At 32.7% G+C, this 15,731-nt stretch overlaps 2 protein-coding genes across 2 annotated transcripts; both read left to right on the plus strand.

Moving 5' to 3' along the window:
• The first annotated feature begins 884 nt into the window (after positions 1-884).
• LOC130635766 (uncharacterized) lies at positions 885-7,742 on the plus strand. The gene is made up of 7 exons (XM_057445235.1): positions 885-960; positions 1,717-1,926; positions 2,579-2,670; positions 2,956-3,070; positions 4,381-5,165; positions 5,519-5,597; positions 6,116-7,742. The coding sequence occupies exons 1-7, from the start codon at positions 924-926 to the stop codon at positions 6,298-6,300; spliced, it is 1,503 nt and encodes a 500-aa protein (XP_057301218.1). The 5' UTR covers positions 885-923; the 3' UTR covers positions 6,301-7,742.
• Positions 7,743-11,980: 4,238 nt separating this feature from the next.
• LOC130635767 (neurocalcin homolog) lies at positions 11,981-14,899 on the plus strand. Its single transcript, XM_057445236.1, has 2 exons — positions 11,981-13,153; positions 14,345-14,899. The coding sequence occupies exons 1-2, from the start codon at positions 12,913-12,915 to the stop codon at positions 14,659-14,661; spliced, it is 558 nt and encodes a 185-aa protein (XP_057301219.1). The 5' UTR covers positions 11,981-12,912; the 3' UTR covers positions 14,662-14,899.
• Positions 14,900-15,731: the final 832 nt, after the last annotated feature.

The raw sequence follows: 15,731 nt of genomic DNA on the forward strand, positions 1-15,731 counted from the left end.
AACTTTGCCGCTGCACAGAGCCTCTAATCAAACTTTATACAAACTACTAACCTTATTTGACATTTATTTTGAGATGATGTTATATATAAATGCCAATCATTTGTTGTTCTTTTGGCATATTGCATGGGCTGTTAATAAGTAACATTTAAACCCATATGCACAACGAAAAAACGTTTTATTAGTATTCTAATTAAATTTTTTTTCTAATAATATTTTCGAATGGGACTGCTCTCTTAAAAATAACAACCTGGTTCCCAGGAGAATGCAGCAGGAAAGAAATTTAAGATAACTGAGAGTGATGGGTTTTGACTTATTGAGGGAAAGAGTGACAATTTTAACAATTTTTTTTCAAATTTGATTTTTTTCTGCTGTATAGTAAAAAATAGAGAAAAAAGTTTCTGAATATGGACACTGTTTCTCAACATGGAACTGGTACCTTATTCCGAATTGAATAGCTAGCATGAAGTTGCATAGATGAATTTCCTTGTTTACATCTCATGCTGGAATTTATCTATATGCTGTTCAGCAAAACCATAAAAAATTTACCTCAAACACTGTGCACTTATACCACGGTGCCAGGTTTTTTACCTAACAATAATTAAATTAACATGACTTTGGTTGATTCAGAAAAGCAAAATCAAACTAAAATATTGCCAAATCTTTTGTTAAGCCTGAACAATGTCTATTTGTTATAAGAAACTTTAATTATTGAAGATATTATTTCGGTTTGTCTGTTCAGTATTCATATTACCGTGGAAAGTTTATCGTTTCTTGAACATGTTCAAGAAATGATAAACTTTCCACGGTAATAAGAAACTTTAAGTTTTGTTTTAATGTTATTAAAAATTATCCAAGACAAAAGTGCTATATCTTGTTTCTTTTGTTTTCAGTAGAATATATTTTGCGAAACTGGGAAACATAAAATGAACACAATCTACTATACATTTTTTCTACTTGCTGGTAAGTTTTTCTTCTGTATGGGTAACAGAGTACAATGAATTGAGTTTAAAACAAGAAGATGTACACAACTATTAGAATCCAGTTTACTTGTTTAAGCACACATACATTTGATCTATGCGTGAACCGTCTGTGCAAATACAGATTCATCTTAGCAATATGCTGTGTCTGTCTGTAAATATGTATGTATAATCTCAAGTTTAACATGTTGTGTTGACACTAAATAAAAAAAATGATGTCAGTTTTTTCTATTAAAGTAGTGAATCCATGGCATTGCACAAAATTAAAACTTTAAAGCCAAATAATTCGAAAATAATTGACTTCTTTCTGTGCAGGTAATACCCAAAGCAGTACCAATCCTTCTGTCTAGAAATTGATGAAATCATAGAAAAAACTTTAAGCCCAATATCTCCTTTACTCTTCATTGAAAGTAGATCATCCTATGCATCCTTTATAAAGATTTTCCAGCATAAGCATTCTCCAGCCAAATTTTGTAAAGAATTTTTAAAAAAATTTTGTTCATGGAAGAGCCATACTGATATAACTAATTTTAAATTTAGCTTTTTTATTTTTATTTACTGGATTTCTCAGTGGACAAATATTATGCATTACTAGTCGTTAGCCCGTGGAAAAATCCACAGGTTCTCCCGTTCTTTTTATACTGCACAATGGTAGCTTTGCTACCTGCGCAGCTAAGCTACTATTTGGCGTGCCGGACAGACATATATACGGGTATATAATATAGATATTATTTTTTAGTGTTGGCCAGGTTCACAAATGCTAGTGAGGACGTATGTAAACAAGTCACAACTTTTGATGCAGTTTGTAACAAAGATGGCATACTATACATATTGTCTGCTAACCCATGTTACAATGCGACAGCCATAGGAGTAACAATCATCGATATAAAAAACAAGACTTCATTTCATGCTGTAACGTTGTCAGATATTGAAAAACCAATTCCAATAAGTAAGTGGTTGTTTGTTTAACCTTGCGTTTTGTTTTAAAAGACGGTACTTGTTTTTTGTACACTAAAACTGTGTCTTCTTGTCTATGACAAGCAATGGATTATTTGCTTTCCTTTGATGTAGAAAGATATTATGTATCAAGTGTTATTAATTAGCAAATTAAATGTTACAACGTCATTAACACTTATTTAACGTCAATATCCTAATTTAAATTAACGAAACCAATACAATGCAGTCTTTGAGAATATAGAAACAGGGTGGTGACATCAATCATATGTCATTGCATGTTTAACTAGGAACAATATGGGATCAAATTAGGTAAGTTTCCAAAAACTAGGTCCAAATCCTTTTCAGAATGGATTGGTTTATAACGTAATCATAAAACTTTAAACCTGATACCCACATAAAACTTTAAACCTGATACCCATTTGTCAAATTTCTAAACATTCTCTCAATCAGCGTTTCAGGCTCTATACAATGAAAACAACAGGTATAGACTTCTCTAAAAATGAATGATCTATTGACATACGTGACCTAACAAGAATGCCAGTGTGCAAAACTACCTGGATTTAAAAGTATCTCAATGGTTTCTGTTTATATTTTAGTGGATAATCTTTGATATTTACACATTGATATATTCATTTCTTTTACAGATAGTCGTCCAGGTATGGGTGTTATTGTGGAAATGCATAAAAAACCAGCAATACATCCGCACGACTATAGGAAAGCACAGTTACATGTAATGGTAAGTTCGGTGTTTATATTTTGTTTTTACACGACAACCAGCAGTTTAAAATTGCCACTTGTCTTGAACAGTTACCAGTATGTATTTATTAGGCAATGCTTTCATGTTTAACAGTATTTTGTTTGCTGGTATTTTTAATATGCAATGACAAACTTCGAAACATTGGATGTATGATGTATTACAGTATTATATATTAACCTTACAATGAGTAATAAGAAATTATAAGTTAGTAAATTTTTTATTCTGAGACTTCTGTACTGTATACATAGTATATATAATGTTTAGATGTACTTGGTTGATATTGAAAAGTACAGAAATAACTCATCTACAGAAACGTTACTTCTTGAACCATATTTTTACATGTTTTATGATCAATGCAATGAACCACATCAAGGCAGAGGTATGCTTACAATTTGTTTTTTTTTTACTGTGTATACTAACATTTTCATAATGATCCATTCAATAAAACGTGAGAGTGGAAGGGGACCTTTTGTGAGAAAAAAAAATTTGTGTACGTCTGCTTCACTAAAAGGGTTTTCAAACCTATCCTTAAAAATATGTTTAATATCACAATTTAAGTGAAGTGGCAAGCGACTTTTCACTGGAGATGTTTATTTCTTTATGAGAGCTAACACTAAGAAATCTTAATTTAAATCCTGCCCGAAAATTATGCATAACAAAAGTATTAACATATTTTCATGAAAAATTGGCGAAGTAAAAATAACAAGATGCAGGCGCTGCATAAACTATCTCGCTATTAAAAATGCACAACTATGAAACATCCACAATGCGGCCCAATTCTACAATTTCTGCTAACAAAAATACAGCCTATCATTCATGGTTATCGCGCGATTGAAACGTTTATGGTCTTAAACGGCATTTAGGTGACAAAATTTTGATGTCACCATCATGTTTAGCATACTTTTTTTGTTAACTGTGCCAAATTTTGTCGAAAATAAAGTAGTTTTAATTTCGGACCAATTTTGGCCTAAAATGACATTTAGGTGACAAAAAATCAAAATTTTGATGTCACCACCATGTTCGGCATACCAGTTACGAGTTGGAAACCTATCCTCGCGGGCGAGATAGTAAAAAGAAAAAAAAAAGTAAAAATAGTTACCAAGACGAGATTCGAACACACGACTACTCCCGTGTCGGTGCTCAGAGAGCCAAAAATTTCCATTTTGGGACGGACAGCTGTATTTGAATACCCTAGCATCTGCGAGCTAGTGTAATTACCATGAGAAGAGATTTTTCTCTTGTGTTAATTTTTGTGAGTTAATTTTTTTTATTAGTGTGTTTTACCTCTCACAAACATTTTTAATATACTTCTTAAAATCTCTCGTTTTTGCACAGGCTTATAAATAGAAGAAGAGTGACGTCTATAAGTCGTGTGGAATTTTTTTATGTCTGCCGGAGAATGCCTAGTAATTCCATATATATAAAATGATGTATATACCTGAATGAAAAACTCTTTCACATCAGTAAATGTCATCGTGTTATATAAATGTTTAGACAACTTTAAATGAGATAAAAAGTGTGAATTTTTTAATGCAAATTATATACTTCTGTGGAGATTTTTTAAGTGGACATATTTTTGCCAACTTTTTTAAAAATGTTACTCTCAAAAAATCTTACTTAAATGCAATTCTTTCTTCGATCTATTTTCACATGTATTGAAGATTGTTATCGTGAAAGTTTTCATTTCAGATATTAATACTGGTTTCAAGCCGCAACCTATCTGCAATGATTCTATTCGTACTGGCGAATTCTCAACGTTATGTTGGATGAAGAAAAGCAATGGAAAACTAGAAGGGGGTGTATATATAATTCTCTTCGACGCATGCGCTGTCCCGTACGCTACAAATGTGCTTGTATTTCCAGACACGAGCGATGAATTGCTCAAGGTGTATACATCTAATAAAACAGACAAATATGTAGGTAAGAAAAACGGTAATTGTGGACTGCAAATGGAAATGAGTTCTCTTGATGATCCAGAGAATTACAATGTCAAGCTCTATTATAACTGCACATCAGGAGATGAGTATGCATTGATGATAAACGATACATTTTTTAATGAACTTGGAATGATATGTCCATTGGCGAATTGCACCACCGGTGATGTAAATTCTTTGTCACAATCATGTTATGTCCCATGGATTTATGGTGAAGATGAATTTGAGTTATTAGACATTCGAACAGTGCATATGAATGTGACTTTAGACATTTGCAAATCCAATGTTGAAGTTTTGTTTACTGCGTATATGTTGAACAGTTCTTATGAATTTCCATACACTGTGGTGGAGACATTAAGAGCTGATCACGAAGATGATTGGCATGATAGTGAAAATGCTGTGATACTCCGTCTTACTAAACCACCAGGTACATTTGGTACCCCAATTCCTACTAATAGAGATGGATATTTATACCTGGATAGTGGTACAATTAGTTTGTATGTGCATGAAGAGGAAGATATTGGAATGGTTCATATTGTGGTAAGAGTTTCTCGTTGTTTGTTTCTTTCCTTAAAGTTTATTAAAATAAAATATACAGTATTTAGATGAACTTGAGGATTGAATATTTAGAATACATGTAAAATGTACAAGCATTCTCTGCTTCAGTATGTTTGATAATCTGAAAAAATCTAATACCTTTAGTTGACATTTTTTAAATATATCTCCTTGCAAGTAACAGGAAGTATATGTCTTGAGTTCTTTCAATTGAAAAATTAGAGAATGTTTATGCTGTAGATTTAACTTAAGCCATTCTAAAAATCTAACAACGTAAAAAAACCAACATCAAAATCCATTGTTTTTTTCTTTGTCATAATATGTTTATATCTTTACAGCTGTTACGTCATTATCCTACTCATTCGGATGCGTTTCCTCTGTTACATACAGAATTTTGGGTCACAAGAGAGAACGTTTGTACGTATGAACCTTTATGTTTTCTAAGCTTGTGTGGTATGTGGTTCCGCATCTGAGAGTTAAACAAATTTTTCTGCCAAAACTTGTTCCCTTCTAATTCTAAGATTTTAGTGATTGAAATCCATTTCTAGAAACAGATAAAAACAGTTAGATAATTCAATATCTACTCATCTTCTATCTGCACTTCAAAAAGAAGAGGTTTTGGCATATAGCTTGACAAATGAATTTGACGATTGTCCGGGAATTTTGCTAAATGGTCCCGGAAAATTGAGAGAAATGTGTTTTCTTGTGTGTGTGTGGCTACCATTTATAAACCCATGTTCCAGGCGTAACCCTCACTCAAACCCCTAATGTAATGATTCCGATAATGTTTAGTCGCAATATACGTTACTGCGTTTTCAAATGACCTCCAGGGGCCGGGGCCGTACAGAGCGCGGAAATGTCTAATTTTCATTTTCCGCCGATTACAGTGCTTTCATAAAAACGTGTTTTTTTATGTTTTGGTATTTTTTATTTAGGCACAAAGGAGACAGATTCACATAAATCTTTAAAAATTGGATTATCTGTAATGGTGGTAGTTCTTGTTGTGCTATTACTTGGTGTATGCTACATGTGTCGTAAGCGAAAACAAAGAAAAAGGGGTTTAGGATTGCCATCTGAAATTCATTTAGGTGAACAAGAACTCGACGATGTACATTATTAAACTGAGTTCGAATGAGTGAATATACGAAGGTTACTGCGATGACGTAACACAGAAGTTCGCAATGTTGGGAGTTTGATAGCAGAGTTGTGAAACAGCGCTTAAAACACTGATATTTTTTTACCCATGTTTTGCTGGCGCCTGATGTATTTACTGTATTGTTATATATTGTGTTGTGTTTTTGCTTATAAGATTTCATGCATAAACTGCGCATCTCTGACTATTTTAGGTCGTTTTTTCTACGTTTCTAAAAAATACCATTACTCGTTTCCTAAATATTATAGTTTTTGAAACAAAATAACGGGTCTAAACACATCAAAAGGGATCTGTGTCAATTTTGAAGTAAATCAGAAAAGCTCAAAAAATGCAAAAACGTCGTAGGTCGGTTGTTCGTCGTTTTTTCACAGAAACAAATAATTCGGGTAAGGTGTATCGGTAAGTTCATTAGCAGGAACTAATGACTTTCGAACACTCTCTTTGCCCTGTTTGCTTTTCCTTCTCGTTGTTTGCTTTGCATACGTTCTGAAAAACATAGATTTTCGTGCAGATTGCCACATGAAGTCATTGATAGCCTAACTTTGTTGATGTAAAGGTTTCTTATCTGTTATCGAATTGTGTTTATATAAAATTTCATCTGTTAAAGTCGAGTATATTAATTTTTTATTTATATCTATTATATTATATTAATCTTTCTTATATAATTATACCCTTTTACTGTAAAGACTCGATTAAGCGCCCTGGGTGGCTTATTTAATATTTTGCTTTTCAGGGAAGGTGCTTACCCAGAAGTTTTTTAAAGGTTTTTTGTTGCCTAATTGGACAATCTGTACTTACTACTGAATATTGAGTAAGCGCCTCTTTCTTAAAAATAGCAGGGCGCTTGTTCAAGGAGGGTGCTTGTTCAAGAAGGACGCTCATTTAAGGAGGGCGCTTGTTCAAGGAGGGCGCTTGTTCAAGGAGGGCGCTTGTTTAAGAAGAGCGCTCATTCAAGGAGGGCGCTTGTTCAAGAAGGGCGCTCGTTAAGTTGTTAAGCGTTATAGGGGCTTTCGATAGGGGGAGTGGATGCGCTAATCAAATTAAACCCGTGAACAAGTTTTCTGGCGGTAGCCTTTTTCTTCTATCTCGAATCAAAAAAACACTACAATAAAAATCTTTTTGAATGTAGAAAAATTATATCCAATTTATAAATGTCAGATAATCCTTTGCTAATTGTAAATTGTTATTTTTATAATTTTGAACATATCGTTAGTATAATTTTAATATAGCTACTTATTCGCCAAACAAGGCCTTTTTTGTATGTTTAAGAATTTATGGAAATTACTGCTACAGGAGCTGTTGTAAGCCTGGAGACGTAAGAATTCGAGTCGTATCTTTTCAATTTCGGGAGAATTTCAAAATCCTTTAAATCTTGCTTTTTTTCCTCACAAACGTCTGAAAATGCACTTAAAATGTTCTCACTTTTGACTCTCACAAAAAATAACAACCCTGTGTTGATTATCAGAAAAGATTTCGGGAAAAGAAAGTTTTTAATTTCGGCATGATTTTAAAAATTGGGTTTCATACCTTCTACCAGTTTTATTGTAAAGTTTCCTGATGATGGAGTTTCTGAACATCGTACATAAAAATATCGTTTTCGCTGGTTACGAAGGAAAAGTTTGTAAAAGAGCCATTTAAAAAATAGAATACTCCCTGTTGCAATTCTTTTTTCTTTCGGTTGAGGGGGGTGGGGAGATTCATATCGTGAAAATCTGTCAGACTAAATTTAATTATAAACAAACTTAGTAACGGGAATTGATTTCAACTTGGAATTCTCGCTATTGCGTGATAGGATTCTTTAAAAGGTGTGAATATCGAACCAATATCAGATTTGCTTCTAAAGGTAGAATATTATGAAATTGAGAAACTATTCCTTGTGTTCAAAAGGTTATCTCGGAGATAGTGTAACTCGCTATCCCAATTTCTACAAACCAAAAAATACCAGATAATATGATACGAGGTTGAGAAAAAAGATGCAAACAAAGCGTAGAAGTTATTCTTCAGAAAACATAGTAATTTCTAGTTGCGATGCGAAATCAAGGAAAAATATTCAGGTATGAAATTTTTTTTACAAAAATAATGATTTAATGACTTTTTAATTTAACAAAATTTCAATGAACGAAAATTAAAGATAAAAACTTGTTCCTTTCTTATACAGTGGAATCTCTCTATCTCGAACTTCTCTCAATCTCGAAGTCTCGATCTCTTTGTGATCCGCCTAAGGTATTTTCCTTTCTTTATCTCGAACTTTCTCTATCTCGAACAAATTTTTTGGTCCCTTTCGAGTTCAAGAGATATTCCACTGTACTTTGGAACAATTAGGAAAAGAAATAGTGTAAATAGAGATATAATATGAAAAAAGGGGGGAAGGTTTCGACGAAATCACTGTGAATAGTGAGGTAGCTGCGAACAATTTTGCGAAGAATTAATTTTTTATGGTCAATAAAATGATATCTTTTTACGTCTTAATGTCACATCAAAGATAAAACAGAATTTAAAATATAGAATGCCAAATTTTTAAATTAAACTTTCTTTAAAAATGAAACAGAGAGTGAAGTTTTCCCAGTCAAAGTGAAAATGTATGCAATGAATATTTTATTGTGATCAGAGCAAACGCGTTTCTCGGTTTCTTACTTTTACACAAAGAATATTTGGAGTGAAATGTAGCAAAATTCAACCTGAAAGACATTCTTGAACATTTACAAAGAAAATGTGCTGGCAAATATATCAGCCTGTGAAAATATTTTCTTAACTTTTCTGAGACGAGCCTTCTTGTTGGAAAAGTGATATTTAAAGCTACATGTGCGCAACTACGGGAGCTACATTTGCAATCTGCCTTATCACCCAAAAATATTTCTTTCTGTGTGTGTAACAGCCAACCCAGGGTGAGAAAGTACAGTGAGTTACTTGCTTGATTCTTGGTGCTCGATTCCAAAAGAGTATGCTGTTATGCTTAGTGTGGAATGTCAATAATTTAACATTGAACTAACTTAAAAGGTTATTAATGACTATGCCTTTAAAAATTCAGAGTTTTTATTTTTCATGTTGTTTCTGAAAAGCGTACTGAAATCTTAAAATAGCTACGTGAGTTTTTATACTGAGGTTATTCTGCTTTTGATCAAAACACTCCACTACAAAATCTTCAGAAGAACGAGACATTTCTTTAATGACCGAATTATAAATTTTACAGAAAAATCTGATTAACAAGAAAAAGGTCTGTCTTTCGTCGCATGTTACGTAACCAAAAAAACCTCTCAAAGTTAATTAAGTGTCCAAATTCATCCAGATTGGATTTCTCTCTCTTTTTCGTGATTGTTCAAAAGCGTAATTAACATCAAGGGAGGAGCTTAGTTCTCCTCTCCAGATTTTTTCTTAAAATAGTTTCGTAGATAAAAAGATGTCGATAGCGTTGCTTTTCGCGACATGAGCAGAACAATTGTATATCCTCCTAGATTCAACTGATTAAGTTTTTTCTGAAATATTTCAACCTTCGTAAAAACAACTCAAGTAGATAAGAGTGTCATAACAAGCGTATTTCTAGAAGTATGCGTTTTGAGAATTTCTCTTGTAAACGGTATTTTTAAATTGATTTTTATTGTTTTCAATTCGAAGGGACATTACTTTTGTAAAATATTGTTCACATAAGAAGTTGGTTTGTTGTGTATATATATTTATTACTTGAGTTATTTTTCTTTTTAGAGACTTAAGCTCTATTAAGTGCCCATAGCTGGGCGCGACAGTGCGAAATGGGATGTCTAGTCACGCATTTATTTATTCACTCACTAACTCGTTCATTCATTCATTCATTCATTCATTCATTCATTCATTCATTCGTTCGTTCATTCGTTTATTCATTCATTTACTCGTTCATTCATTTATTTATTCATTCATTCATTCATTTTTTTGTTCATTCATTCGTTCATTTATTCATTCATTCATTCATTTGTTCCTTCATTTGCTTATTCATTTGTTTGTTTACCAAAGCCCACATTCAATAACATTCTCGAAGGTATATTAAATTCGTTCCGCCAGCATAATCCTGTTAACGTCACAGTACTAAAATATTTTGAAGAAATTTTTAAAGGGAAAGAATTTTCGAACTTATCCGCACAACATATGTTTTCAATAAGTGTTTTGTTAACAGACTCATCCATAATTTATGATATTTCATCTCGAAGATTTGCAATATCGATTTTTTTTTTGTAACAAAACAATAAATTGAAGTCCTGAAATTTTACAGCTAACTGAATTTAAAAAGATTGGTGGCATTTGATATTTTAAAAACAAACGATTAAAGAAAATTGATATAAACAGTGATTGGTTTTTATAAATAAATTGATCTCAATGGTACTTGGATGCTCTTATGTTATTTGACAAAAAAGTTGAACGTTCTCACACTGGAAGAGGCAGTTGATCAAGATATGTTTTTAGTAACAGTCCTAATCAGTATATACAGCACACAAAAGATATTCTGATCATTAGAAATCTTGAATTTATTTTTGCAGTGTCATTATCTCTGCAATGTCATTATCTCTGCAGCGCAATCATCTCTGCAATGTCATTCATCTCTGCAATGTCATCATCTCTGCAATGTCATCATCTCTGCAATGTCATTCATCTCTGCAATAATGTCACAAATTTTTCTTTGTGGGTGATTTCAGAAACTATTTGAAAAACTCTTGACCTTACTTCGATGAGGAATGATACATACTTTTAGCGATCCTTATACGACAATGAAAGTTTCATGTTACAGTTTAATATAAACATTTTAGCACCGAAGAGGGATAAGGTGACCACACCCTTCTTGACTAAACATAACTTTGATTTCTTGTGATAAAATAATAATTTTGTAATTTGCGAGGTAAATGGCCTTATTTTTGGTGCATATGACGTCATTTCAGCTCCCTTTGACGTCATTGAATTAATATTTTACCTAGAGTGTGAGTGTGTAAATAAAACTGTGTAAGTTTTAATAATTAAGCTGATTTGTATTTCCAGAGTTACGGCTCGCAGGCACTTTGTGCCGTTCTCTTCAACCACCACCACTCCTACCCCTGTCTCGGTGCTACACTAGAGTAAAAAATTTGATGTTAATATAATAGGGTTAAATAAAAGCTGACAATACGGAAGGTGTATTTATTAATGTTTCGGTAACGTGGTATGAAAAAATTCCACAAGTTTAACCTAAAACAATGAGATTGGTATATTGGCGGTGCCTTCGAACACTTCTAACGCATCAACAGGGTAAATGCCACGAAATTCTAAACAACACCCGGCAGTCCCCCCCCCCCCCCCCTCCCTCTGAAAAGGTTAATTATTTTTAACTATAACAATAAATCTTATTTTTTGTAACAGTCCGGCATTCAGAGAAAGTGAGGTTTCTAAAATTACTTCATTTTAATCTATCTCAAAGAATATTGTAATGACAAATTAATGAGATTTCCTGTCATAATCTTTATAAAGAAGATTAGGACAGGAAATCTCACATATGTTTCTATAAGCATGGAACTTGTTATTACAAAAAGTTGTTTCGGAATTAAAATTGTCATTTACAGGCAAGTGTAAACTTCAACTTGTTGATTTGAAGAAATTTTATTTTTATAGATCAAAGAAAATATTTTTTAATCGGGTCATAGTCGTAACAATTGTTCGTGCAGTACTTTACCAAGTACCTACCAGAGTGTGTATTATTTTTTGGTCTGCACTTAAAAACCGCAACTTTATTTTAAAATGAATAGCAGTTTAAAGAACTTTTTTGTTGTGTTTAACGTCTTTTATTTTGTTAACTATTAAATTGTGTGTTAGTTGATTATTATTTATTGTTTTAGTTTTGATAAATGATGATTAAAGAAAGTGAAATTGGGTTAATTTTTATAACTAGTCGTTAGCCCGTGGAAAAATCCACTGGTTTGCCCGTCCCTTTTATACCGCATTTTGTGCGTGTCGCTACCTGCGCAGCTAAACTACCATTTCGCGTGAGAGACAGACGGACGGACAGACGTATACGGGTATTATAGATTATATATTTATTTATTTTTATTGATATGTTTTGCATCTAAATTTGTTTGTATGAGTTTAATGTTATTCTGTTTGTTTTTATTTATTAACTCTGCCGATGTCTAACCACGCTGCAGTTCGGAGAAATCGATACGTAGATACGTCCATGCTCCCTTTACCAATAATTCGCCACATAGATACTGAATTAAAATTGGCCTAAACAACAAGGAACGATGCTTGAGACTGCGAATTCAACTAAAGGAAGTTTTTACGTTATAAGCCTTCTATGGACAAAAACGAGTCTATTTTATCAGAAGTCAGTTGTTAGCTACGTATGGGGGGAATTTTTGAAATTTGTCCATCTTTATGTAGAATATTCTGTCTAATATTAAACAATGCTCTTAATATACTAGTATATATACAGGCTTCGTTTTTCTTAGATCAACTAAAAAATTTATCAAAAAAACCAGGTTTACCGATCACCTCGATAGTGTAATCTTTAAAAAAAGTGGTGGCTTTGGAAAATTTAGTGCACATTGAAATTCATATAAAGAATCAGGAAAAAACTAAGGCAACAAGATCATGGGAAAAGGCGGGAGCAAGATACCACCAGAAGAATTAAGAGAGTTAACAGAACATACACATTTTGATGAAAAAGAACTAAAACGCTGGTACAATGGTTTTATTAAAGATTGTCCAGATGGTCTGTTAAACAAAGAACAATTTACCGAGCTTTATAGTAGCTTCTACGAATCTGGCAATGCGAAGAAATTTGCTGAGCATGTGTTTCGAACATTTGATGTAAACGGGGACGCTTCTATTGGTATGTATATTTCTGATTTTTTTGAAGTTTAAAGCTGCAGTTAGCTGTGTACATATATGACATTTTAAATTACAAAGTTTTATATTCCACACTATACAAAACAAGTTCATGCATCAGGCAATCTGTTTTCAGAGATTATTTTCCTTTTTGATATTGTGATGATAATAAATTTACTAAATAGCTTAGTTTTTAAGGAAATGGTGTAGGTCAGAAAGTACCTTATATTGCATTTTTATGTGCAAAAATACGGACTATGTATGCCCGTCTCGCTGAGAATGCACATAAAATATTAAAAAAAGAAAAAATGTTATTCCACAAATTAATGGAGAATTAGCAGCTAACAATTACGAACTTCTTTATTATTTTTCTCATCCCATTTCAAACAGAATTTTTTTTTATTAATTTTTTATAAGGGGTGCAAAGTTACTTTTATTAATTTGGTTATGTACATAAAAATATTCATGACGTTATTTTCTTTTCACAATCTCGTGTCAAAATAGTCACTCAAAATAGTCAAAAGTGTCACTCATCACTAAAATTTGTCCAATCCACAAATTAGTGACCAAAAGGAAGTTTAAACGTTCTTGGAAATTTCATCCTAACGGCTGGCTATTTCTCCTTACCGTATGGTAACTAAGTTGCATTACCAGAGATGGGTATAGCATTGCTCTAATTTGCTTGATTGTCAAACAAGCCAGTAAATGGTGGTTTCCATAAGGCTGACAACACTCTAAGTAAACTGAAGAGAAGTGGAGACTGGAACCAATAACCTTATGATTTCAAGGTGACAGCGCTACCATTACACCATCTCCGTATATTTTTTCAAATTAAATTTATTAACTACTAAAACAAGTCACTTCTCAACAATGATAGAAATATTTGATATGCACTGCTTTTATTACACCATCCATGTCACTAAAGTTTTATTTTAAGAATAGGCAACTAACTTTTTTTGACAACCCTGCTTGACAAAATAATTCATTCATGTAGTGGTCCCAACTGTTTTTGGTTAACTCTTTTTGTAATCTGCGACTTGATTTAAACATATGTCAACGATAAAAAATTTGACGAACCCTTGGGTGTTTGAAATAGAGGATGTGATCTAAAAGTACATTCAGTAATGAAAGCAGCTGAGTTTGTTAAAAATATCGTTTAACTATCAACTTTCATTTTCGAAAACGTCATTTTTAGATTTCAGGGAGTTTATCTGTTCGCTTTCCGTCACCACAAGAGGAACAGTGGAAGAAAAGCTAGAGTGGGCCTTCAACATATACGATATAGACGGTAACGGTTACATTAGCCAATCAGAAATGATTAGCATCGTAAAAGCGGTACAAAAAATGGCAGGAGCTGTTGATGATTGTAGATTGTCGAAATCAAATGTTTTGAAAATTTTTAGCAAGATGGACAAAAATAAAGATGGTGAACTTAGCTTGGAAGAGTTTCTTTGCGGTGCTAAGGAAGACGAAACTTTTGTGTACATGTTACAAGCGTACACTCCAAGATGAATATTTTTAAGAATAAAATACATAAAAAGTTAGCTATGCAAAATGATTATCACAAAAATATCATGTGAAACTTGAGTTCCAGAGGACGTTTATTCCGGAAAAATAAATTGTTTGTTTTTGTTTGCTTGTTCCTGTTTGTTTGTTCGTTTGTTTGTTTGTTTGTTTGCTCGTTGTTTGTTTGTCTGTTTGTTTATTTTTGTAAATATTATTGTTATTGATAAAACAATTATTTTGAATACTTCCAAGGTTTATTCTTTTGATCCATACCAGACGTATTTGTTGTCATTTAGATTCAGCTGTATTGTAAACAACTGCAAGTTGAGCTATTCCCAATGGGAAAGTAGTTAGCCCGTCTTTTTTCAGAGGTTCTTCGAAGCTGTGAACCAGAATAATAAGCTGAAATATTGCAGCCATTAGTTAAAATAAAAAAAAAAGAATAATCATAGTACAATCGTTTATAAGGCATTAGTCCATATGCAACCTGGTTCCCAGGAAGCTTTTTCGGTATTTGCCTGACGATGATCCAATAGAGAGGCAGCCATGCAGATCAAGGCTAAATGGGTAGTGAAAGTTATTATGAAATGAAGATTGGAAAGGCTGTTGAAGTGTCAGGTGCTATTGCAGAGACGGTAAATACGTCTGTGTATACTGAAATCCAGCTTATTTTTAAAGGATAGTGTTATCCAGAGTGACTAGCATCCTAGCGTAATATTCAATTGTTTTGCCTTGGAAAGAGATCAAAATTGGTTGTTCAAGTAATAATGAACAATAACGTAAAAACGTAAAATCTAAGATTGTACTATCGACTTTCACTAACTTAAATTAACTTTGAATATTACAACTAAAACCAATGCAACCTATTCAGGAATGAACCTTTAACCTCTTTTCTACGACGTGTGTTTCCTAAAAGTTAACCAACCTCCGGACACGGTATTAAAGACTTTCTCTATTTTTGCGTTCTAATTTATGTAGATAACGGGGAGACAATCGTTATCTGCATAAATAAGAAAAGAGTTATTGCGAAATCTGAATTTTAAATTATCTTGAAAGTTTTCTAAAAGTAAAAACAA

This window comes from Hydractinia symbiolongicarpus, chromosome 3 (genome assembly GCF_029227915.1).
Source record: "Hydractinia symbiolongicarpus strain clone_291-10 chromosome 3, HSymV2.1, whole genome shotgun sequence".
NCBI lineage: Eukaryota > Metazoa > Cnidaria > Hydrozoa > Anthoathecata > Hydractiniidae > Hydractinia > Hydractinia symbiolongicarpus.